Source organism: Mustela nivalis (genome assembly GCF_964662115.1).
Source record: "Mustela nivalis genome assembly, chromosome: 1".
Classification (NCBI taxonomy): Eukaryota; Metazoa; Chordata; class Mammalia; order Carnivora; family Mustelidae; genus Mustela; species Mustela nivalis.
In genome coordinates, this window is record NC_139020.1 from 112,171,623 (window position 1) to 112,197,771 (window position 26,149).

General features: G+C 40.0%; 1 protein-coding gene across 8 annotated transcripts in view; it reads right to left on the bottom strand.

Moving 5' to 3' along the window:
- Nucleotides 1-26,149, bottom strand: part of ATP13A5 (ATPase 13A5) — a 103,443-nt gene that overhangs the window by 21,573 nt on the left and 55,721 nt on the right. For all 8 annotated transcript variants that reach the window (XM_082728290.1, XM_082728291.1, XM_082728295.1 and 5 more), the window contains 12 exons: nucleotides 24,795-24,945; nucleotides 22,371-22,457; nucleotides 21,501-21,657; nucleotides 19,252-19,369; nucleotides 15,897-16,021; nucleotides 14,968-15,128; nucleotides 12,578-12,703; nucleotides 11,392-11,471; nucleotides 8,970-9,012; nucleotides 6,947-7,056; nucleotides 3,485-3,581; nucleotides 790-862 (listed from right to left, as the gene is read on the bottom strand). In XM_082728290.1, coding sequence (XP_082584416.1) covers nucleotides 790-862; nucleotides 3,485-3,581; nucleotides 6,947-7,056; nucleotides 8,970-9,012; nucleotides 11,392-11,471; nucleotides 12,578-12,703; nucleotides 14,968-15,128; nucleotides 15,897-16,021; nucleotides 19,252-19,369; nucleotides 21,501-21,657; nucleotides 22,371-22,457; nucleotides 24,795-24,945 — 1,328 coding nt within the window. The remainder of the gene's footprint in view (nucleotides 1-789; nucleotides 863-3,484; nucleotides 3,582-6,946; nucleotides 7,057-8,969; nucleotides 9,013-11,391; nucleotides 11,472-12,577; nucleotides 12,704-14,967; nucleotides 15,129-15,896; nucleotides 16,022-19,251; nucleotides 19,370-21,500; nucleotides 21,658-22,370; nucleotides 22,458-24,794; nucleotides 24,946-26,149) is intronic.

Genomic DNA, 26,149 nt, shown 5'->3' on the forward strand with positions numbered 1-26,149 from the left:
AGCCTGAAGAATCAAAACTGATGTTACTTACATCTCTAATGCTGGTAACTTCTGTCATCGGGTTGATATAATAAACGATTTCTGTATCAGTTTCATGTTTTAAGATGTTACATGAAAATTCTTGAGTTTATTAATATCCTGCATTGCCTGATGTTTAATCTGTTAGTTTTCATAACACTTCCATTGTTGAACAAGGAAAAAGAGATGACTATGTCATTCTTTTTCTTTGCTCTCTGTTGAGGTAGTCACCTTTCTTGCTTATTAAGAGTTAGTATAAAGCCCTGAGTCCTTTGATAGGTAATACTTTATCAGTGTCATCTTAAAGGAAGGAAATGAGCAATAGCTACTGTGAGCCACACCTTGCTTTTGATAGAATTCCTAGAATTAAATGCTAGCATTTGTTTTCACATGTCAAAGACCTAGCAAAAATCTGGTTTTACGTCAATGTGAAGTATAGCTGAATAATAGAAAGTGACCTTTGGGTTTTAAAGATTTCCTTTTCTAGATTTCTTGTACATTTTTCTATGTAAAAGACACACACCTATGAAGAACTCAGAATACATTGATCATTTTATGAGACTAAGACCTATTTGCTATCAGGATGTTTTAGTGCCAGATCTGAGGACCTCAAGACTCAAATTACTCCAACACCTCTTTCAAAAAACTCACAGGTGATGTGGTTTTAGTACATAAAGGTGCATCTTTCTCAGAAGCTTCGGTTTATGTGAGCATTTCTGAAGTGTCATGGATAAATAAAGATAATTCTGTTTACTTTGCTAAAACACTTACTTGTTAAACAGACCATCAAAGTAATGGCTACATCTTGCATGAGGTACTGGTAATTCCCAAAGAGCTGTAGTTGCTGAAAAGGAAATACAAGTAAATATAAAGGGACGCCTGAGTGGCTCAGTCAGTTGAGCATCCAACTCTTGGCTTTGGCTCTGGTCACGATCTCAGGGTCATGGGATTGAGCCCCACCTCTGGCTCTGCATTCAGTGCATAATCTGCTTGAGATTCTCTCTCTCCCTCTGCCTATGTCCCTCCCTCCCCAGGCTCTCTTTCTCTCTTTCCCTCTCTCTCTCTAAGAATAAATAAATAAATAAATCTTGAACAAAAAGTAAATGAAAGCAGCATTGTTATCACTGCCAAAAATCTTTCTGAAAAGTAGTCAGGAAGCAACAGTTATTTTTCTTTCCTCTTTAAAAAGGAAGTAATTTACCTACAACCTTTAACATCTCATTGGAGAGAATGAAACCAGATGACGATTTTGCAGTGTTTGCCTTAACTCCATGTTAGCAATGAGAGTCAGCCAGTTGGGAAACACCCTCTTTATTGGCCACAGTAATCTGGCAGCTGCAGTCTCAGCCTGGACAGTTGAATTCTCAACATAAGATACCCACTGGGAACGTCAAACTTAAAATTTTGAAATCCAAGCCACGAATCATTCAACAGGTATTACTCTCCATCTTTATCCATAGATTGAGTTCACAATATCATTCTCTTGGGGTTCATTCACTTTCACAAAATGAACAAGTACCCCCTACCCCAAGTAAGCCCATTGCAGACTTCAGTCTGGTATGCTTGACTTCCTAGGTTTGTATAGACACAGAACTTGTCTGAAGTTACGTTTATGGAGTCTTATATAAAGGTCAACTCGTTACCACCAGAAACATACTTTGCAATACCTGTTGCAACCAGCTGTTTCTCTGCTTCATGGCTGCTGACTGAACACTAAATTATGATTTGAACCATTGGGGACCATATTTATGCGAATAAGAAGTATTTCTGGATTTTTAGAGTGTGAACTCAAGACCCTGAAGTTTCTAATTAAAGGTTTTTTGTGGGGTGAGGGGTGCACAGCTCGGTGGCTCAGTTGATTTAAGCATTTGCCTTTGGCTCAGTCATGATCCCAGAGTCCCAGAATTGAGCCCCGCATCAGGCTCCCTGCTCAGCAGGGAGTCTACTTCTCCTTCTGCTCTCCACCCCGCTGGCGCTCACTCTCTTTCTCTCTCTCTCAAATCAATAAGAAAAATCTTAAAAAAAAAAAAAAAAAAGGTCTTTGTGGAACACTTTTATTTAAGCCCAGACCATCAGAGTGAATGGCTGCAGAGTGGCCTATCTCTATGTGGATATGACTTTATGCATAAAGACTTGGAACTGAGAAGTCTTTCATATTTTTGAGAAGACATAAATTGTTCCTCATCCCCATGAATTGTTCCCCAAGGTTCTCACCCTCCAACTCTCTCTCTATCTTCCTACATTTCCTCCTCATATCTTTTCCTTTCTTTTCCCCTCAGAATGCAGGTGAGATGCAACAGGGAGAAATTTCCCAAGGCAGCCTTAGTTTTTGTTCTAGAAGCTGCTTTCCTAGAACTTTGGAAACCTGCCAACCTGATTTCCCAGAGGCACATAAGGGCTTGGCCAAGGGCAAAATCTAAGGTGTTCTTAGTGATAGAGGTAGAACTTGAATCTAGGTTTTCTGACTCTCAACCCAGTTCCTATTTCTAATCTGCCTGGTTGCCACTTAGCCCTCTGCATATGATTCTTGCTCACAACAGCCCACCAGATGCTAGAGGCCTGTGGTCCTCTCATTCATCTCTCAAATGTCTCAGAAAAACAGTATAATAATTGCCTCCTTGAAGTGTTTTCTGAGGCTGTTGGATCATCTCACTATAGAGCAAGCTATGACTGAATTAATGAAGATTACTTTTGACTTATACATATTTCTTCCATACAGTTAGTTAATTTTAAAATGTTCATTTTTTATTATTTAATTTCAAAAATCTTTTTAAAAAGTTTTTTAAATAGGGACACCTGGGTGGCTCAGTCAGTTAACTATCTGCCTTCCACTCGGTCATGATCCTGGGGTCCTGTGATTGAGCCCCACATCGATCTCCCTGCTCAGTGGAGAGTCTACTCTCTCTTCCTCTGCTTCTCTCTCTCTCTCTCTGTTAAATAAATAAATAAATATCTTAAAAAAATTTTTTAAATACTAATCCTCTGCTAATGACATGTTGAAGTGTGTACGTCCTGACCAGGTTCAGCAGTAAATTTCTGGTCTGGGAGTTTTTCTAATTCTTGGTGCTTCAAGGTCAAATTCAAAAACTTCTCTTTCTTTTTATCTCCTCTTAGTCTTTTGTCAAAAATATTCCATAGTTGGAGACTGATGCATTTCCTGCTGAGTTATATTTAGGCTGTTCTGAAGCTCTCTTCATATTCCAAGTAAAGAAATAGATGATCAAGAGGTCAAGTGTCTCCAGTTATCTAGAAAAAACAGCACTCCTAGAAAACTGATCCCCAGCTACTTATTTCTAGCTCCATGTGTCATGTGCAGTTATGCCAAGTTCCCAAGTTTGCAGACATCTATTTTGAGAAATGTCATTTATTTATAAAACATTAAATCCCATGTAGGAGCCACACCCCAAAGAATAAACCAAGGATGTAAATGCAATTAAAACTGGGAAGAAATTATTTAGGTTCATACCCAATAGAGCAGTGAAGTACCAATAAACTGGATTATGCCGTACATGGTCAAGTATTTAAATACCCCGAAGGATGAAACGAGAGCAGCTCGGCCTTCTCTGTTTGAGAAAAAAAAAATAAAAATAACTGGTTATGCATGATATACATTTCTCAATCTCTTATATTTCAAACAGAGTTCAAGTTTAATAGCTTGTTGATATACATTTACTTAATCAGTGATTCATCCTCTCGATTATTTATTGAAGCGCTCATTTGCTCATTCATTCTCTGCTTCAATCATGACCTCACTCACTGACTCATGCACGCACTCTTATTTAGGACTGATGAGGTACCAACATTCTGCTTAGAGTCGTGGAGAATATAAACGAATCAGGCACAGTCTTTATTTTCAGTGAATCAAAAAGATTAACATGGATATTATAAACACAAGACATCATGATAAGGTGCAAAATGTCAAGCTTTGACTCGACTGTGACTCGTTACATCCTAACAACTTGCTTCTGAGAACTGAACTGTGTACATTTTAGAGTCCCACAGAGACTTCACGCTAAAGGACAGGTGTTCTCGCATATTAGGAAGCATGTCTATGACTCCAATATGTGAGATGAATGGGGTTTTGTTAGTTTCAATGCTCCAGGAAGATCCCATGGTAATAATCTGAGCTGGTGTGGAGTTCAAAAGACATAAAAACAACAGTAGAAACTGCAGGTTAAAAAGTAAGTATTTCCCTTTTAAAAATGCTGTTTGAGCTCTTATTCCCTTAACTGAGGCTTGTTTCAGTGGTGGATGATGACAGGCAAAGAAGACAGTGTGGGGCAGGAGCTCACAATGGAGGAGTGAGGAAACCTGGCAAATAACCCCTCCGGTAGCCTGCTCTTGTCATGACAGAAGTGAATTCACATGGGAGGCAGCCCACGTCCTCTCTCCGTGGCATGGACATCTGCACTGCTTGAACATTTTGTCAAAGGACGGGGTACCCGAGAAGGAAAACCTTAAAAGCCAAACTAGTAACCGCTTCGCCTTAGACATGATGAGAAGGTTTGGGAGAGATGGGCCAGGATGCCTTGGCCAGATGTTTTTCACCAGTTTTAAGGCACTGCCATTTGTTTTCAATGCAGAATGGAGCAACCCACAAGCTGAGGAGGGGCCAGCATGTGAAGCCTGGACCAATTTCTCACATAAACCTTGTGGTTTCATCCTTTTTATCCTTCTGTGTGTACCTTTCCAGAAAAAAATGAAAGCACCCAGATTCAAAGGCAAGTGCAAAAAGCCATTTTGAGGAAAGTATAAGGGAGGTTTGCACAGGCCTCCAAAATTACCGCTATCCCTAATGATGATGAATTTTAAGAAGCTAACACATCATTTATGCATTCCACAACCACTCCTCGAATGTTCTGATGTATCCAGCTTAGTACTGGGCATGATAATACAAAAAGGAATGAGGTACAGTCCTTGTCCTGAAGGGCTTCAACTAAAGAAACAAGTCAATCATGTTTCAAAAGATACAAATGAGAACCTGTGGATCTACGCATCTAAAGTGGTACCTCAATGCCCCTGGGGTGGGAAGGATGCTTTCCCAGGAATAAGCATGTTTCAAGGATAGCAAGGGTAAAATGAACCTAACAGAGCTGAACCATACCTAATTTTTATGAATCTATGAAATATAAAAGCAAAAAGCTTCTACCCTGAAATCTTACTAAACCATCTGCCACTAGAGAAATTTTACATCATGACTTGGATCTTAAAATACTACACTGCATTCACAAATGCATTAGGTCATATGTGTGAGACAGAGCATCTGAAGTTCAAATGTTACTGTCTTTGGATGGATCAAGTAGGCACTTTGTGCAACTGTCCCAGAGTTTAAACTCTCTCCACACTTGGCACTCCAGCTTACCCTGCGTCACTCCCACCTGAGAAGCTCCTTAGCCCAACTGGGCCATTGGGTTTCTACACTCCCAAGACAAAACCCCATTGCTAAACATGGCTCTCCACTTCCTCAACCTGGAATATTCTCCCACCTCCTTCCTGTTTACACATGTTCTGTCCCTCCTTCGAGTTCCAACTCCCCTGCTGAAATCTTCCTTTCTGGCTTAAGTCATCAACCTGAACTACTGGAAAAAATTACCATATTGTCAGGGCATTAATTCATTAAAACTAATTTGCTGAACACTTCTCACTTATCAGGCAGAAGAGTCTCTGTTCTAGGATTAGATTTCTATCTATCTGTACCTTTACTAGGATGTGAGTCTTCCAGGGCAAGATTGGTCTCATCCTTCATCCACTACATTTCCAAGCACAATATTTTAAAAAGCTCCATGAGTTGTGTTGATGATGGAAGGCATGATCTAGGGAATGGGTCCTGGGCACTGACATTTTGCAGTTGTCATAATATAAACCAAAGTTAAGACAGTAGAGAGAGTAAGGAAAGGGCTTGGAGAGAGTCTCTGAAAGATCAGGAAAACACAATGCTCGCTTGGCTATGGACAAAGAAGGGAAAGAGTTCAAAATGCTCCGAGGTTCTCAGGGCTCTAAGGACCAGAGAACACAGAAGTTAGGAAGAGGAGATGTTCTGGAGGCAGGGGAGGTGCTGATGTTTCAGGGTGTGGAAGGCATAGGTACATGCACCCTGGGATCAGGTAGATGTGTCAAGCTGTCTCGCTATGCAAGACGCGGGTGTGGAAAAAATTGCACTGGAATATTTAGGCCAATGACTCCTACTAGTAGTTGCCCATTCAGATGCACAGATGCACCAAGGGACATACTGGAGAACTTCAGGATCATCCTTTTTGAATATATCTCAAGTTTTGGTGCTTTCAGTCCACTGGCTATGAATATAGACTGAAGTTACCCCACCGTGTTACAGGTGAATAAGATTTGTGAACGAAACATAAAACTTAATGTTTTATTTTTAACTACATTTCAAATATGAGTAGAGACAAAATCAGCAATGAGAGTTGAGTAGAGGTGAGGGACCTACTGAGAAAATCAAGTTTTTATTCCTTAACCTTCCCTCAAATGTAGTCTTCCATGTGATCATTTTGGATTTTTGCTGATTTGTATCTTAGAGATGTAACACTATTTGGGGAAGCTTTCTGATGCAGTGTTCCCTTTGTGCTTCCTCACCCACCCCAGTCCTAGGGAGGAAGGTTCCAGTATATATCCAACATATAAAATAAGGGAGAGAAGAAGTAAGAAATGCAACTGCTTTTTAAATATCAACTCTACCTTTCAACTATTCGCATGGCATAGGCTTTCATCCTGTAAGCCTCAGCAAAAGTCACTTTTTTGGGTGGCTGTTACCAGCATTCCCAAGCACTGATGGTCCCTTAATTGGTGCTCTGATAACATTTTCCCCATACCTTTGTTGGGACATTTATTGCTTTAAATTATGTTGAATTCTGCCCAGAGTCAGACAAGGAGCCCATCAGTCATGAGGGTGGAAGGGGAAGTAGTGGCTTACTTGATGAGCTGAGGCACACACTTGATGTTGGCTATTTTCGAGGTGAAATGGGAGGCCACAGATGCTTCCTGCTCTGACAGCGAAATGCCTGCGTGAGCCATTTTCAAAGCCTAGAATGACAAGTCCACATTACACCCAGGACTCCTCAGGCCACGTTCTAACTCTTCCAACTCCACGAGACTATTCTTCACATTGTTGAGTTTATAACACTGTAACCTTCCAGCCCTGGGTTTGTGCTTATGCTGTTCCCCCACCTGGAGTACCCTCCCTCTCCTGATCGAGAAAGTCATCAACTGAAGAGGGACCAGCTAAACAATGACCTCAGTGTAGGAGAGTGGTGGGTGTGTTCGTGTGTGTGTGTGTGCGTGCGCGCATTGGTTGCAGGGATGTAGATGTGAAAAGAAAATGGAAGCATTCATTCAAATAGTCCATGAAAAAGATGACAGCATTTGGGTGGACATTTGTGGGGGCTGTCACAATTCTTACCACTCAGCAGGCTATCTTCATGAACAAAAGGAAAAGCTATCTAATCCTCATCTTTTCCTGGGTATCCTGATCTAGCCAACCAGCTAACTGCTGGGATGAAGTACGGGACGGAAAGCATCTTCACTGGAGACAGGGACCGGATCATATACATCACAGATCACTCCAGGACATGTGTTTCCTCACTGAAATAAAGGCTAATTCATTCTCATCAAGACGAGAAGCAGCCCAGAGAGTGTACAGAACAGACAATGGCTAATTAGCAGGCCAGCAAGTTCCTAATCCTACAAGAATTTTGTGAGCATAAAATGGGATTTTGTACTTCTATAGTTCTTAGCATGCAAAGTACCTTGTTACCACAGCCAGTACATGCTAAATTCCTATTCAATAAATATTAGAATATTTGCTTCTTCCTCTTTTCTCCTTTAGTATTTGGTTTCTTTATTACATATTTTAGGACTATCTACTTTATGCTTCAGTTAATATTATGCAAGATTCTTACCCTGACTAGATAATGAATTTTAAGGAGACAGAGACTATGTCCTTTTTAACACTTACTATTTCTTTTGTACTAAATTCTACATAACTATGGCAATGGGTACTCATTTTTGAAAAGCAGACTAACAACTGGCTTCTCATGAAGCATAAGGTAGAAAAATGTATGAGAGATCTTTAAGTGTGAGCAGTTTTTCCATAGCACTTTGAAGAAAATATGTAAAAAGAAAGTAAAACAGCTACTCAGATCTCAAGTATCTAACAGCTTTAGAAATACAAAGCAATACTCCTCAGTTTTATACTGAAAATTTTGTACTAAAAATATTTTCTTATTTTCAAGGTAGGCTATGGTTTCAACATATCTTCAAAACTCAGAATCCAAAATATGTGCTGCCTTCTATTGTGCATGGAATGCAATCTGCTGAGAATCATTAATTTAGGCTTGCTATAGTTTGTAATAGCCAAATAGTTTGGTCTATGATTTTACTGATGGTAAGAATTTGGGGTTAAAGCCAACTTTTAAAAACTAACCTTGGGGAAGTTTAGCAGGGGAAAAATGCAGTTTATACATAATTCAAAACTTAAAACCATCTGTTTCAAATGTTTTCTTCACTAAGCCTTTACCAAGTTGTGTGACTTAAGACAAAATGAATAAATAAATAAATAAATAAAAATGAAAATGAAACAAAAGAGAAGAAAAAGAAAGAGAATAAAGAATTCATCTCCTTGAGATTCACTTCTGTATTGGTAACATGAGCGATTTAAACCAGCTCATCGTGAAAAGTCCCTTCTGGGTCTGAACCACAGGAGTCTAAGTAGACTTTCATTGTCCTTCTTATTCTAGGAGTTGTCAGAAAACAGAAATGGCTCATCTGACTTTACGCCTCTCAGTGTCCAGCTCACACTCGGGTGTGGGGAATATAAACAGCAGACTGATGAAGTGATTGCTGACAGAAGGGTGATGAGACAGACCCTGGGGAGCTGTTGGGTCCTCTAGAGGGACAGTAGGGAACCACCTGCATTGGTTGAAGTCATTTCTACTCACCCCACAGTCATTAGCCCCATCTCCACACATGGCCACATAGTAACTGCAAGGGAAACCATGAGAAAAATGAATACCTTAATGCCTCACTTGGATAATTTTCATCACAACCAACTTGCATGCAGTGTGTGTGTGTGTGTGTGTTTTGAACACATGTGGAATCAGGCTGACAGAAAATGACTGGGAGAGAAGTATTCCTAGACAAATAAGGCCATTGTGTTATCTAAATTGTTTCAATCACATAGAAAGTATAGTGATTCTGCCAAAGACATTTACCAAGATGAATATACATTGTGTAAGAAGTCCTGGGTGATTGTATCAACTAGGGCTAAGCCTTAGAGCGTGCAATCATAATCATAGCACTTTCCACACCTAACACACAGATAGAACATAATCCATCTGTGTTTTGGTAGCTGACAGCATGGAAACCTCAGAGTTTAGACACGAGGAGGAGAAACACTTTTTGGAAATGGTTGAACAGATAAAACCAGAGACATAGACACATAATCTTGGTGCAACCTGGAGTGATATGAGATAACATGTTATACCAGTTGATGTGCAAACACAATGATTTAAATAGAAGGTAAATATAAAGCTGTTACCAAAGAAAAGGAATTTCTGATCCAGGACATACTCTGTCTTCTCTTATAGGTTAAATAATACATTATGGGTATTGATTAATGGCAATACTATTAAAGGTTCAGAGACAATTTGCCAGAAACACACAAAATAACAAAATTAATACAGGCAAAAAATGAACTTCTCAGAAATCTCCTTATTATTAGTTGAAACATAAGAAATATTCATTTTTTTTTAAGTCTAAAATGGTCAAATGTAAACAAACTCATGAGGTTTGAACAAACTCCTGAGGTTGGCTGGGAGACATGAAGATCCCCCATGAACATTTCCTGCGCTCCCATGAGTGTCACGACCACACACATTTGCTGAAGTGGTTTCCTTTCTTCAGGCTTGAAGCCCATGATTAGTCTTTACATCACACAAAGAATCTTACATCTTCTAGTGTTCCCTGAATGCAGACAAGAACCTGGACAACTTTGTGTGCATCGCCAGTGATAAAGACAGGAGGAGGAAGATGGGGAAATCAAGAAGAGCGTTCATTCTGAGACAGCATCTATCTTCCTGAATCGATTTTAAAGGGAATATAGCTTTTCAAAAGTAAGCATATAAATTGGTAAAATATCTTAGGCATTTGAGAAAGGTAAAATCACTTTCTTCAGCCATATAATGACCATAAGTAAAATAGTCATTTTAGAGGTTACTAACCCAGCTTCAAGGCATTATAGGAGTTGGTAGGCAGTTTCTTAAAACTTCCCTAAGAATGTTTTGACAACAAAAAATAGTAGGGAAAGTCAGTCTCCTGATTTTACCTACTACTTCTTGGCAATTATGGGAAGTTTCACTATTCTCTTTTCCTTTTTACTTTCCTGAAGTCTGTAGCCCAGAAATTTTAACATTCCCAGAAAGTTATAGGTAGGTCTGGTCTCAAGAACTATTTTGTTCTGATGTGACTCGGTCATCTCTATTTTTAAAAACATAAGAAAGGACTTTTTTTTTTTTTTTTTTTTTTTTTTTTTGCCTCTATACCCAAACCCCTGCCAGGGCCAGATACAGTGAAAATATCACTCCACCTCCTTCCTGGAAGACCTGAAATTATTCACCTATCCTCTAATGAACCAACCTTAAATAATTCCAGGTGACGACTCCAACACTTCCCCATTTTTCCTGTTTTAAACTATACAAGCCCCTATTTTTTCTATTCTCCACATTCAAGCCAAGAATCTTCCTCTACGTTATGCTGTAGAGGAACGCTGTCTGGGGTAGGCAGCTTCCAAAATTGCTCTCTGCGATTGTCACCTCTTGGTATTCATAATGTTGTTTAAGTTCCTCCTTCAGTGTGGGCTGGACCTACTGACTCGTTTCTCATGAAGAGAATACAGCAAAAGTGATGGGATATCACTTGTAAGATGAGATTATTAAATATAGTGATCTTTCTCTCTGTTCTCTTGCTCACTCTTGTGGAAGCTAGCCACCACACTGTGAACTGCTTTATGAAATGACCTGTGTAGAAAGGAACTGTGGATGGCTTCTGTCCAACAGCCAATAGAAAACTAGGACTCTTAGCCCAACCACACACAAGGAACTAAATCCTGCCAACAACATGCAAGGGAGACTGGTGGCAGTCCCCTCCAACTCCAGTGCTGAGGGAGCTGCTGTCCTGGCAGACCTTTGATGGCAGTCTTTTGAGAGGCCCTGAGCCAGAAGATTCCACTCAGTACACCTGGATTTCTGACCCATAGAAATGAAAAATAATAAATAGTGTTATTCTAAACTAGTAAACTTGGAGGTAATTTGCTACACAGCAATAGATAACGAATACACTCTCCTTTCATGCAATAATACCTACTTTAATTTCTGAAATTCTTCAATAAGACTAGATTTCTGTCCAGGCGACATTCTTGCAAAAATGGTTCCATTCACCAGAATCTGAAGAGAAAAACAACTATTGCAATAAGATTAGGATGAGGAACACCTTTTAAGTTAAAGAACAGCCCTGAAAATCATTCCTGGCCTCTGTTCGAATATAGCCTTGGGAGGTGTGTCATTAGCGCAAATGTCAGGACAGGGAGAAAGGGGACTCAGTGCTTTACTTTTCAGCTTTCACTTTCATCCCCCATCACGACTTTATGACCTTCTTCCAGGCCATTTTTCTGAAATGGGATAACCTTGAGTTAATAACTGGAAAGCAGCAGAGCATATGGGACAAAAATGCCTAAGGAAATTCAGTTCTTTCTACCAAACACAATCCCCACAATTGCAGTATAGGTAGAGGAAAAACAACAAATGAGGAGTAGAGAACCAAGGTTCTGTTCTCAGCTCTGGTCCAACTAGCTGGGCAAACATTTCACAAGGGACCTAACCTCTCTGAGTCTCAGCTGCCCCATCTCCTCAAGGAGGAACTCCACTAACAGCTTTCTAGAAGCCTCTGGGGTTGAGATCCAATGGTCCTTGACTCGTAAGGCGACAGAATTTTCAAGAAACTGCTAACAGATGGTTGCTGCCCTCAGCTTGTGCTTCACACTTATCTCCTTCACACTGACAGCACAACCCTGCACAGCACTATTTTTAAATAGACACACAGAGGACAAGATAACAAATGATTTTGAAAATAAACCATGAAGCCTTTGTTTCCTGCTGCTGTAATTTAAGAATCCAGACAGGACGGGGAATAGAGCTTAGCCTGACATTGAGTTGGTGGCTTTTAGAGAGAGACTGACCCACAAAACAGGCAGCACATTTGGAACTATTTGGAGATACTCCCTGCTAGGGAGGGAGAGATGGAGGAAGCCTGAGGTTGGGCTGGCCATGGGGGTGAGGAGCTGGACCAGAGCTCAGACTCTGAAGAAGGGGTCATGTGCATATGTGGGACCAGGTAGGTCTGGGGAACTTCTGAAGGGACAAGTGCCCCTTTGGGGATGTATATTCCCCAAATCTGAGACAACCTCACTAATTATCACCTTCACTACTCTCTTCTTTTTTTTTGACTCACTAGTTTGAGGCAAAACAAAACACTTCATTTCACCAGTACTTACTTTTGGAAGCAAGCTGTTGAAATGCTGAAATATCACTTGGTATGATTTCCCACTCATTGCAAAATGGTAACAGCTCCCTCTTGCTCCATCAGGCACTGAACTGTTCCCAATGTTAAGGTATGTTTCCTAAATTCAAAAGAGCATGGTTTTCACATGGGTTCTCAGGGAATGTTTCTGCTTTCCTATGTTTTATAGAAGGAAGTATGTTTAAGTTATGTAACAGTGGGAGGACCAGCAAATACATAACGTGTAATTGTTCATGGAACGTAGATACAGATGAAGAAGATGCTTACAATGTCCTCCCCAAATTATATGAACATATGAGACATTGACAACATAATGCTTGGGATTCTGTCCCAGGAGATAATACATGCATTATCGGTCTACTGAGGAAATCCTTCAAAGGTATCACTTAGCAATTCCAAGGAAGAACAGAAAACATTCTTCCCTTCTCTTTCTTCTCCTCTTCATGCAAACTAATTTTCTAAGATCTTTTACTATTCATTCATTCATTCACTCACACATCATGCCCCAATATCTTTTCTGTAAAAAAGGCAGACTTCTTCTTTGGAGCCTAATTCCTTATAGCACCTGCCTTCTCCCCACCTCAGCAGGTGACACATTCCTTCACAGTGGCCAGCATCTCTTGCATACCCTAGGTGTCATTGCACCAGTTTGACTCCTTTGCTGAAACCCTTCTCTCCTGTCCTCTGTATGTCAATGTGTCCCACCTGGATCAACCTCGAAAAAGAGCTCCCAGTAATTGCATATGTATTCATCATACCCACAGCTGATCATGCTTTTTTTTTTTTTTTTTTTTTTTTAAGATTCTTATTTACTCATTTGAGACAGAGAGAGAGAACATGAGCAGGAGGAGAGGGAGAAGCTGACTCTCCACTGAACAGGGAGCCCAATATGGGGCTTGATCCCACAACCGTGGAGATCATGACCTGAGCCGAAAGCAGATGCTTAACCATCTGAGCCAGCCAGGTGCCTCGCTGATCATGCTTTTTAATGCAACATTTCTCGAGGTCTTTACATTAGTGTAGGACTCTGAGTTCAAATGGTATAAAAGGTGAGAACATTTTTTTTTTTTCATTAGAGGGATCCATCTGAGGAAAAGCATTTTTGGGGGGGAAGAAAAATATTTTGATGTACTGAATTAGGAGGCAAAGTGATAGAGCCCTCCCTTTCCATTCCTCCATGCAAAACAGCCAATAAAGGATATGCTTAAAGAATTCTACATGAGGTAAAGACAGAATTCCTTTTATTTTCACTGAAAAGCTGGAGAAGAAAAGTGTGGTGGGGAGCCAGGGAGGAGGAAAAAGCCTGAGACTGTGATGTGACTTCTCCCAGCAACAACTAAAAATTCACTAAAGGTATTACACAGGTGAATGGGTAGTGTGAATGGACTATTTGTTAAAAATTAATGCAGACTGATCTCTAAAAAAAAAAAAATTAATGAAGACTTGAGTTTTATCACACAGTGCAATTGAGGCAACATGTACTGACACAGAAGCAAGTGAGTTTGCAAGGAAATAAGCACCAGAAATCTGCAAAACATAGAGAGAGCTGCCATCTTTTACAGCCAATGCAAAGGGGTTTGAGCCAAGTAAGGGCAAAGTCACTCTGTACAGCTGTGCAGTTTGTATACTGAACAAGGCCTACTCTACACTTAACAATCCAAAGGGCTGGTCAGTCTCAAGAAAGGGAGCATTTTTATAATTTGCCATCTGAAAACCACCTCCTTGAACTCACATGTAGGCAGAGGCATTACACTTAGGGATGGGATGTCAGGCTGCAGCTCATTTTCTTCACAAAAGCATAAGAAACTTGCTATCTAGAGAAGCCCAACACCTGTTAACTTTATGTCACAGGCACAGCACAATCTAAATGCCCATGGTTCTGGGTGCAATCAGACAGACTTAAATTTTATTTCCCACTCTGCAACTTGCCAGTTGTGTGTCTTGGGTAAGCCTACCTTGCTGGGCCTCAGTTTTTTCATTTGCAAAATGAACATTTTGACAACTGTATAAGCTAACTGTGAAAATCAAATGGGAAATATGGATGTAAATTATTGGTTCTCAGCCACTATTGCATATCAGAATCTTGGGGAGAAAAGGGCTGCTGCAAGCTCCCAACACAGAGATTTGGATTTAATCAATAAAGCCTTGGCGCTGGAAGCTTAAAAACTCTTCCAGGTGATTTCTTTGCACAGCCAGGGCTGAGACATGCTAGTGGAAATGCTAAATGCTTTGCAAATTGCAGAACTCTGGACAGCTGTAAGGGGTTTCGACTGTGGTGACTTCTAATGGTGAGAGAAGGTTGCTGGGACCAGGGCTATATACCATCAGGGCAGGCCACCAAGGGGCCTTCCAAAATTTGCTCACATTCTTCCTCAGGCCATTCTCTTGGTTCTCGACCAGTTGCCAAGTCACAGAGGCAGGAACAAAATCTTCTGGTTCATTGGCTTCAACAAGGATCACCTGGCTTCCTCTAGGAATCATTTCAGAATTCTTTGCCACAGTAATAGCTGTTTGAAGGTTGTCACCTATATGACAAAGAGAGTTAGCTTGCTTCTGTATTAATCTCTCAGCAGCAAGAATTGAGCTCTGCCTCTTCTGAGTGTCCGTACTACATTGCTGGTGCTCTTTGGGGGCATTTCCCTTTTTCTGCCTTATTTTATAACCATTTGGCAGCATCTCTTGCCCAAGCTTGTCTGTCCCTAGTGGTGAAAAACTATGTCTGAAGCTCCCTCCCATAATAGCATCATGTCCAGAACATTGCATATTCCCAACACTTGCAGGACTGAAGAAATACATGGTTAGACAATTTATGACAGATCTCAGGAGACTGACAGCCCTGAGTGGTTGAAGGTAATATGGGCCCACAAGCAGAGAACAGAACACTGAAAGCTGTGCCGCTCTTGGATTAGATCAGCATATGACTGCCTGCTCCACAGCCCGAAGGACAGTCCAATAGAGTCTTTACATCCTTTACACAGAAGTCTCACTGAGGTTCCTGGTGATCACATATCTATTCTTATGTTTAAACATTTATTATGAGCTGACTAGCATTGTGCCAAACCCAGGTAGGGAGAGGGGACATGAGACAAAGAGTATGAAGTATGGTTCCTGCCACCAAAATATATGGTCATATTAGGGCTGCTGCACTTATGCCCGGGTAATGGGAGCCCAAGATAACAAATGACAGCTAAGCATTTTTCCTTCTACCTTAGCCACCTGAACCCACTCAGCTCACATGGTCTTCTCTGATTCCTGGGATACATTGAATGTTTCAGGCCTCCAGAAACACACACCAGTAATCATCACCGTCCTGATGCGGGCTTCACTCAGTTCCTTCAAGACTGGTTTCGTTTCCTTTTTCAAGCGATTCTCCATTATGAGAAGTCCCAGAAATGTCAAGTCTGACTCTGCTTTCTCTCTTTGGATTCAGGAGAAAATCAATTTTAAAGCTTATTTATGTAGTTTTGACAATTGAACTTTATTTCTTCCTTTTAAAAAAAAATTTGTTTTATCAATGTAACACATGCATATGTTTTAAAAATCGGAAAGAAAGAACCCAAAGCTTATGATGAAAACCAATAGTCCCTGTCTCCAGACACCCTCTCACCTTCAGCTTCCCAGAGGAAAGCACTTCTATATCTTTTATCAACTTCTCCCAGTTTCAACTTCATTTTTAAAAACAATGTGCTTCTCTACAACTCTTTTGTTGTTTTTAAAAACTTTTGTTTTTAATGTGCTTATCTAACAACTCTTTTGTTGTTTTTAAAAACTTTTGTTAATCATATATACATGCCATATTAATCATATATATATTTATTTATTTCAAAGAACTTTTTTGACCTTGTAATTATTTTAGACATTGATTAAGTATGTACTGCATATGAAATACTATGGTAATAGTTGAATATGGAATCACTCATTTCAACCTTCATCTGTAACCTCCAGAAATTACATGACATCAGCCAAACATTTGAAAAGTTTTCAGAGTTTGAAATTGGAAGCTTGGAATCTAACTGCGTCACATTCATTATGTGGGACAACTCCTCAGGAATGGAGACCTTTTAAAAAGTAAATGTGGGACCAAGATCTCTTCCCTAATCTTGCATCATTTCTTTTTCTGTCCAGAGAGGAGTTAAGATTGAAGAAGGAGAGGCAGATTATGGTCAGTCAACCCTGGTGTTGGGTCCTGTCCCACCTCCATATTCCACAGTATATGACAGAGCTGAGTCACAGCCTCTCAGCTTCCACAGGGTGAAGCAACTTCCCTCTCCTGCCATCTCTCTTTCTGGTGTGGTGTAGACTATACTTCTTCCATCTGCTGATTCAGCTGCCTCTCCTCCTTCCCCCACCCACCTACTTCACATCTTACAGAAACGTACAGAAATCTCTCATCTGTACTTATCACTTGTCTAGTTTTCTTTGATATTGTTTCTTTTCTATCACGTTGGTAGAACTGGGAGGGAGAGGAAATAAACACATGAGAAAGAGAAAGATCAGAGTTGGATGTCCTGGTGAAAAATATAACTCAAACTTAGATGGGAACATGGTGAAGAAACTTCTCTCTGGAGTAGAGAGCAAGTTACTACATCTTCATTCAAAAGTCCATTCACCAAATAACTACTCTGTTTTAGACCAAATAGTAGGCACTTTGGTGAATACTCAGGTAATTAGATATGAGTCATGACTTAGTGACCTCAGGAGAATATTATAAAAGAAGATCTATCTAATACAGATTGTGCTAAATTCCCATCATTTAACTTCATGAGTCTCTATTACAGATTGGACTAATATTTTCTAATTACCTAGAACTAAAAGAAAGATCCAGAAATCTTCTCACCAGTTTATTCTGTTTTTGATCTCTATTTTATGACTCTTCCATCTTTCACCAATTCAGACACTTAGGCCTCTTGTTACTCTGCAACATTCTCAGCAAGATCCTGTGTCAGGGCTTGTACTGCTCTTCCTATTGCCTGTAGTGCCCTTCCTCCGATAGCCACGTGCTTTGCTCCCCTACTTTATGCATTTCTTTGTTCAAATGTCACCTCCTCAGAGGACTCACTGATCACCCCATGTAAATTGGCATTATTATCTATCTCCCCTAATTAGGATATAAACTTCTGAGGGCAAAGATTTTGTTTTATTCACTTCTGAATTTTCAGTGTCTTGAAGAGCATCACACAGAGTCAAGCTCAATAGAAATTTGCTAAACCAATGAAAGAGGGAATTTTGAAAAAGTACTGCTTCTGCTTTCTAGTTTGCTTTTCTTTTTTTTTTTTCTTAAAAAAATGAAACTCTTCTAATTCCCTTTTATGATACCATTTTTAAAAGAAGCTTTTGATTTTCCTGATTGGGAAACTTTGCTAAATATAATTTGATTGTGCTAAAACTCAAAACACTTTTCCTTTTCTCTGTTTGAAAATAGTAACTAAATTTTAAGAAGCATAATAGGGGGCTGATATTCTCTATGAAAATATGAGATGGTTGGAAATCTAGCACATTATATCATCACTTTCTTATTTTGTTATATTTATAATAATAGCTATCTCATTAGTTACTAGTATGTGGCAACTGGGTGATGGCTATCCTCCTTGTCTAAATACATCAACTTTTTTCTTCACACATAACCCTAGCTTTTGTTATTAAAATTGTTTTGTCTTGAAAAATTACAAAATCCTGTGTGTAATGGGTCTTCATGCTTGCTTAAAAATAGCTAACACCTTGAATATTAAATCTGACAGTGCCATTCATTTATTTCAAAATGATCTTTGCAATTCTATTTAGAAGATTAAAATGTCATGGTTGAAAGTCTCCTTGAAGATCATCCCATCCTACACTTTACACAGCATAAAGAAGAGACAATGATTCCATTAGAGCAAATGGACATAGGTTGCAAATAGTTACACTGAACCAAGGATATCCACATCTTATGTATGCAAAGGTGTTAATTGAATATAAATGAGGGTCTTTCGATCAGCAACACAAAATCAAAGATAATAATGCATAGATAATTTGTTATTCAATGTTCCACAGTATTTCACTATTCCTTTGTCTTAGACAATTCAAAAATAACCTTTAAAAACTGAGAAACATTAAGAGAAAAATAAAAAGAATCTGCAGATTATCCTCTAATGGAGATGATTTATACCCTTAATGTAATGAAGAATGCTGAATTCTATTTTATATAACTCAACTTGCACTCACTATCTCTCCAGAACTGAGGGAGGTGTACTATTGAGCCCTGGAAGAAGCCAGGTCTGAAGGATGCTGAAGGTCCGTCACAGTGCCCATTGTCTCCTTCTTTCAAGGAGATGGGACCCCTATGAGTCAGCCACATAATGTTCCAAGGCTGAAGGAAGGTCAGCTATTTTTGATAGGATGTTGGAAGGTAGGGCAGAGATAGCACACTGACGTCTGGGAGTCAGGAGATCTGGACTGCCATCCTTGTTCTACCTCTAACCGGCATTGTGACCTCAGCAAGTCTTCCCCAGTGTGGCTTAGAGTCACCTATCTCCAAATTAGGAGATTGGAGGAGATGAGTCTCCATCTCCAGGAGGCTTCCCTGTTATTTGAGCTGTCCTGTCCGTCTCCAGCATTCACTTACTTGATGCACACAGAGCCTGCTCTAGTGCTGATTTCTGAGTTCCTTACCGGGCTAAATTCTGTAATTCTGAAAGCTTCTCCATCTTCAAGTCTTTATGGGCAAGAGCAATAACACGGAAGCCTTGTACTGTATAATTCCTCAGTTTCTGTGGGAAATCTTTGGGTACTGTCAGGTGAGAGGAAAGAGGTAAATGTAATATCACATTGAAGGCTACCCAGCTCCTAAACAAGACTGGGATCCAGTCACTGTGCCTTGTTTTAACAAATCTTTTTTTTTTTTTAAGATTTTATTTATTTATTTGACAGAGATCACAAGTAGGCAGAGAGGCAGGCATAGAGAGAGGGGGAAGCAAGCTCCCTGCTGAGCAGAGAGCCCGATGCAGGGCTCAATCCCAGGAACCCAAGATCATGACCTGAGCCGAAGGCAGTGGCTTAACCCACCGAGCCACCCAGGCGCCCCTGTGCCTTGTTTTAAAACTCCAGAAATACTTTAATAGAAAAACTAAAGCTCCAACTAAAAGTCACTAACAACTTCATCAATGTGATCTTATTATTTTGACAGAACGCCAAAGCTACACTGGTCATCAACTGGGTGTCAAATCCCCTGGCTAGCTTTAATAAAGACGGCCCTCAGGACTGGGTCTACCTGGGTAAAACAAGGGAAACAGCCAATCCTCTAGACTAGAAGTCAGCAAACTACTGGCCAAACCCGGCCCATTACTTGTTTTTAAAATAAAGTTTTACTGAAATGCAGCCATGCCCATTTGTTTACCATCTATGACTACTTTGGAGTCACAATGGCAGAGTTGAGTGGTTGAGACAATACCATGTGGCCTGCGAAACCTAAAATATTTTCTACCTGGCTCTTTGCAGAAAAGCTTGCCAATCCCTGCTTTAGATGACAGATGATACAATGCCAACATTTGTGTATTTTGGCATAATAGTCATAACTACTGTTAAAATACTTACAAAATCTTTATGGTTTGTAGAATGCCTATAAGGGTATTAGAAAGAAGCAAAGCATAATGGAAGTATATTGTGGCTTAGGTAACAAAACACCTAATTTTTAGTCTCTACACTACCACTAACTAGATCTCTGACCTTGGGCTTGTTAGGTCTCTCTGCTATACTTTAATTTCCCCATCCATAGAATGAGGGGATACGGAACTCTATGTCCCCATTCAGCTCAGACTTTCTGTAGTTCTAAAATGTTCCAGGAGGCGGGGATTGAAGAAGATCCTGGCTCTCTCTCTTTCTTAAATACAGAGTCCTTATTAGCCTATGTCAAAGATCTGAGATAAGAACAATAAGAAAAACTGAAAGTTCTACCAGAAGGATGAGAGGTGAGAAGTGACAGACTCAAACCCTCACAATAGTCATTGGCAATAGTCATTGGTTAGAATTTCAAGAAGATACTCACTTGTATCTGTGAGGGAAAAAAAAAAAATTAAACAGCGAAATATAGGAAGGACATCAGTCTGTGAAGGTTAGAGTGATAGAGGTAATGAGAGCTCTGAGAAAGATCAAAGTCAGAAAAAAAGGGCCCGCTTCCAAGGTAAAAATGGCTCTAAGTAGGAGGCAGAAGTTAAAGCAATCATTTGCCGAATCTAGAATTGTGTGCACAAGTTGATGGTTATCAGCAATCATAAGGAGAATATAGATGAAAATCAGGAGAAAAAGACCAATTTTATCCAAATGAACTCATTTGAATGCAACAATATTCTTACAAATCTGGGCTGTCGCTTAGAGGGTGCATATATTTATAAGACTAAGAAACAATACAAATCAACTCAAAATCTGTCCCAGAAAGATGAAATTGCTATGAAAATGATCAATTACACTGCTCTAATACCTCCTAATTTACTCCAATCACTTTTTTTGGTAAGATATTTATCTTGTCTATATTCTCCTTCCATTGATCTGCACAAGCACTTACGTGGTGTCAGCCCCCAGAGGGGGCAGGCGGAGTACCCCAGCCGCAGGATGAGTGCAGGGTCCAGACCTGTCCCATTGGTTCCCAGTGCATGCTCCTCATTCTTGCCCTTCTGGAGACCCTTATATAGCTTCCTGTTTTGGCTCCTGATGGCTGCTTCATATGTCCTTCCCTGATACCCCATTGTGGTTAGACTTTTCTGGATGGACCGAAGTCAGATATTTACTCTCTGCCTTTCTGCCTTGAAATTCTCAACCTCTGCCTTATCAGATGTATTCATTGATTCAGAGTTGTGTGTTTAATGTATTTGGATTTCTAAAATATTTTACCTCCTAAAAGAGAACAGGGTCAGTTAAATGAGTACCTGTTTCAGGCTTGCAGAACTTGGCCAGCATCTCTGGGGCACCCTTCATGTAGACATGGAAGTGATCCTCCCCAGCCACCTGAGTGACCACAGACATCCTCTGCAGACTTGAGGAGAATGGAAACTGGCGCAAGATGGCTATGGCTTCCACAGGACTCTGCGAGAGCACCAAGAAAGGGGAGCTTAAGATGCCTATAAGTAAAATTTAGCAGGTGCACACCAACAGGGTTTGCTCTGCAGTGAACCCAGGGACATAACAAAGTGCTGTATTTGTCACAACATTGATACTTTTCTGCCTGTCTCTAAGGTGATTCCCTCATCAAATTGTCTGGTCTGCAGGGCCCTTCCCCATGGCTGCCTGGAGAAATCCTAATTATCTTCCAGGCAAACTTAACAGGTCACTTCATCTGTGATGCTTCTCTCTGTCTCAGAAACAGTATTCACTCCCACCTCTGGACCCATGTAGCTCTTTCTTCAGCTTTTATTAGAGCACTTGACACATTATCTTGCACTTATTTGCACCTATATGGATTTTTCTACCCACCCATGTATTCCTCCAACACAGAGGCCAACACGTCTAGCTCTGAATTCACTCTGTCCTTTAGCACATAGCATAGTGCTCTAGCACACATAGGCACTCCATGAGTGTTTGGTGAATAACTTAAAGGACAAATTCATTAATAAATTAAAAGATATATTCAGGAATTCATTAATAAATTAAAGGATATATTCAGGATATATTCAGGAATAACCTATGCATACTGTTAGGAGAAGGCAATATAATAGGAATATAAAAATACGTGAAAGTCCAGAGAAATTTACCAATTTCAAAGAGAAAAAAACCATTTGATTTAAAAAAGCAAATCATACCCAACTGGCTTTTGGTCCTGGTTTTATTACAATGTTTGAATCTGACATCCCAAATTTGCCATAGTCTGCATTGCAATCTTCCATTATCTGTTTTAAAATAAAAACATTCATAAGATTCCTTAGAGAAAAATAAGAAGAAAGAAATACCTCTCATTTGTATAGCATTTTAATCTTTTCAAAGTTTCTTTCACATGTTTTCTCTTCTAGGCCAATTATCTGAATTGTCAAATTGTCAAATCATTGTCAAATTTCTGTTGCATTGATTAAGATTAAGATTAAGATTAAGGACTTTATTGTAGAATGTCAAAAAGCCAGAAAATATTGTGAGTACCATTTAAGTAGTAACTAATGGAAGAAATGTTAGCTATAGGCCAATGGCTCTTCCTAATTAGTATGTCTAGTAACTGGACAAGAGTTTAAGTAGAGATCTACCTCTAATAGAGCTGAGCACATTAGCCCTCAGATAAACATGATCTTGAGATAAATATAGGGTTATTTCTTATTCTATATTTATGTTACAAACAAATTGGTTAGCTAGAGAATTAGCAAGTTAGTTGTTAGCAAATTAGAATGCATATTTGAAAATGGTTTGTATACCTTGGATGTTACAACAGTGTAAGTTATATCATCTGAGAAACTGATATTAACAAAAAATATGGAAAAGGCCATCCATTGTACAAATCTGTTGTACAAATCAGAAAATAGGAGACTACATCTGGCCTTTTCCTCTTTCACTTACTGTTTAACCTTGGGAACATTACTCCATTTCTCCAGATCTCAAATTTCTCCTGAAAAATATTCTGATATCCTTTTTAGAGCTAAAATTCTTCGAGTCTACAAGGATGTTTCCCCTCCCCCTTATGTTTCATGAAAGTTTCCTAACCACCAAAGGATATTTAACTGGAGGCTGCTTCTCACCCAGCTTTAAACTCAGTGAATCACCTTGCACTTTCATGCTTTGTTTGGGGTGGATACCACTGTTCTTAAAGACAATTCTTCTTATAGAGCTAATACTAAAGATTTATGTTCCCATGCAAGACCCCAACTTGTAAGTAATTTGTACAAATAGATCAAACCCCCTCGATGTAGAAGAGGCACTGTCAGAACCAGGATCAAAGTCACATACAGTAAATATTGACCCTAAGAAGCTCATCATTGTGTCAGCTCAACTGATGCTGCTAAAGACATTGTTTATAAGGATTACACCAATTACTCCCCTGTAAGATCCAGGAAAGTGATCAGTGCTTTGTCTTTATGTCAAAAATTTCTCTACAACACATGCTCGAATTTTAACTTACTGATATCAGAAATTTCCCTGCTAACTAGGTTTCTTCTTTCATTACTTTTGCTTCTAGAAAGCTGCTCTTTTCTTACTCTCCATCTTTAAATTCTCTCTTGTGAGGTGTATTTTACGTCCCTGCAATCATTTGTTTTCACCCCTTCACCATTCTGTTTAAATGCTGTCCCAGTAGTTGATGCATCACTGTCAGTAGCTTTAAAATTTATTTTTTGAGGGCAGAATAATGTAATTAATTAAATAGTGAGTGAATGAATGTGTGCCTTCCATTCGTGGAGCACTTTACAATGCAAGCAGCCCCTGTAGGGTCATAAGCTCAATGCTTACAACAAGTCTGTGAATGAGGCATCATTATCACAAGGGCACGCCTGAAGTTAACAGACACAGTCTTGGTTCCGGTTTTGGGGTCACAGAGCTAGAAAGTGGTGGAGTTGAGAGGCCTGCCTACCATGTCATGATGGCCACCAGGATGGTTTTGTACCCTTCAACTCTCATTCACACTCACCTCAGAAAACAGCCAGTTGGAGTGGGGGACTTCCAGTTTGTTGTCTAGACCTATACTGTCTAACACAGTAGCTACCAGCCACTTATGGCTATTGGTATTTAAATTAATTAAAGTGAATAAAATTGAAAATTCAGTTTCTCAGTTGCATAGCCACACTTCAAGTAGTAGATAGTTACATGGGGCTAGTGGCTACCATGCTAAACAGCACTGCTTTAGACTACTGTTTCTCTGAGGGTGTTAAGGAGCGTCATTGTACCATATTTTGGCCTGTCAAGAGTTTGTGGTCAAGTAGGCTTGATAAACGCTGCATATCATAGTCACTCTTGAATATTCATAATGTACCACAATATATCAAAGAAATTCCATAGTTAAGAAATCCACTTTACTTTCTTAAAATAGCAGTTCCCTTAAATTATTTGATCGTGGAACACTTTCATGTTGCACTCATTAATAGAGTTCTTTTGCGTATAGATCCGGAAATTTGGGAACAGTCAGACCTTCAATCACATATTGTTATAAGTCTTCTCTGGGTTTCAACTGAAGTTAGAAAAGCTTTACCACTCCCTGTAAGAATCTCTTCAGGTTTTTCTCATTTAGTCGCACCAAGAAACTATCACCTTACCCAGGCAGTGCCCTCCAACATTTTGAGGTCCAGTGGGTCTCCCTGGATGGTCCCGTCGAGAAGGATCAGAGAGTGGCAGCTGGCCATGGCGGCACACAGCGGGCTCCATGGCAAAGTCTTGCCTGAGGCAAAGCTGTGGACTTCTTGAAAACTGATAGAGAAGATGATTAATAAGTGAAGGTCCTCAACAAAATCATTTTACACATTCTGCCCCTTAAATCTCACCAACATAGAATTTAAATAATATGTAAACCTTGTGCTCAAATCCTTCCATAGCTCCCATGCCCTATGTAATAAAGTCTGAGCACTCGGATATAATCACTGAAACTTCTGTCAGATTACTTGCAGCCAGCCCCTATGGTGGGAGTGGCAGGGGAAGGCTCAGACTGACACCTGCAAGCTCTTCAGAGTAGTTTCTAGAAAGCCACACCCCCAGGCAAGAGGTCTCTGGGTCAGTGAAGTAGCAGGGATTGGAAGGAAGACTGCCTACTGGTTTCTTTTTCCTTCAAGTAAAAGCGCACCTGGACTGTGAAATGTTTCTCAAGACTCAGTCCTTCACCCTTTGTCCTATTTCTGAAATTCTCAGCATAGATATCCAGCATCTATGCAAATAGATTGGCTGGGTTTACCTTTCCCTCCTCCCATCTTACAGCCAAACAGTAACTGTATCCAGTTTTCTCTACACCCCAAAAGTTTACTTGGGGAAAGCAAAGAAGAGGAGGGGTAAAAGCTGCAAACACCCCATTCCCCTTTCACTGGTCTGGCCAATAGAAGACAAAGTGGTACCTGTCTGAACAAAAGCCTGGACCAGCCATCTGAGCAGCCAGGAGCTGAAGCACACAAGTAGGGTTGAACCCAAGTATCTTCACATGTCTCACTGCCTGTCTGCTGTTATCTTGTGCCAGATCTGCACTCTTCCCATCACTGTCTTGGGTAGCTCCTGTATGACTCTTTCAATGACAGAGACCGAGCCATGTTTGGAACCAAAGTAGAGTATCCAGAGCTCAAGGGCTGAGGGATTTGCACTTGGATTGAGAAGGCAGATCTCATCCCCACTACAAAGGCAGCTAGGGCCTTTCCCTCTCTAGCTCCATCCTGGGGTAGCATCTCTGTGATTGCTGTCTCCACTCCCATGGCCAGCTTTAAGCCCGTGTCTATAAAAATTTTAGCCATACCTGTTTCAAGATTCTATTTCAAGTGGTATCTCTGTCACGTGGTTTTCCTCATTCTATTCATTTTCAAAATTAATTTCTACCATTTATTATGTTATTCTAAAATCTGACTGTGTAGTATATCAAGCAATCATTATTGTTTCTTCTTCTCTATATTGATCTGTGTGTCTTAATAGTAGCACT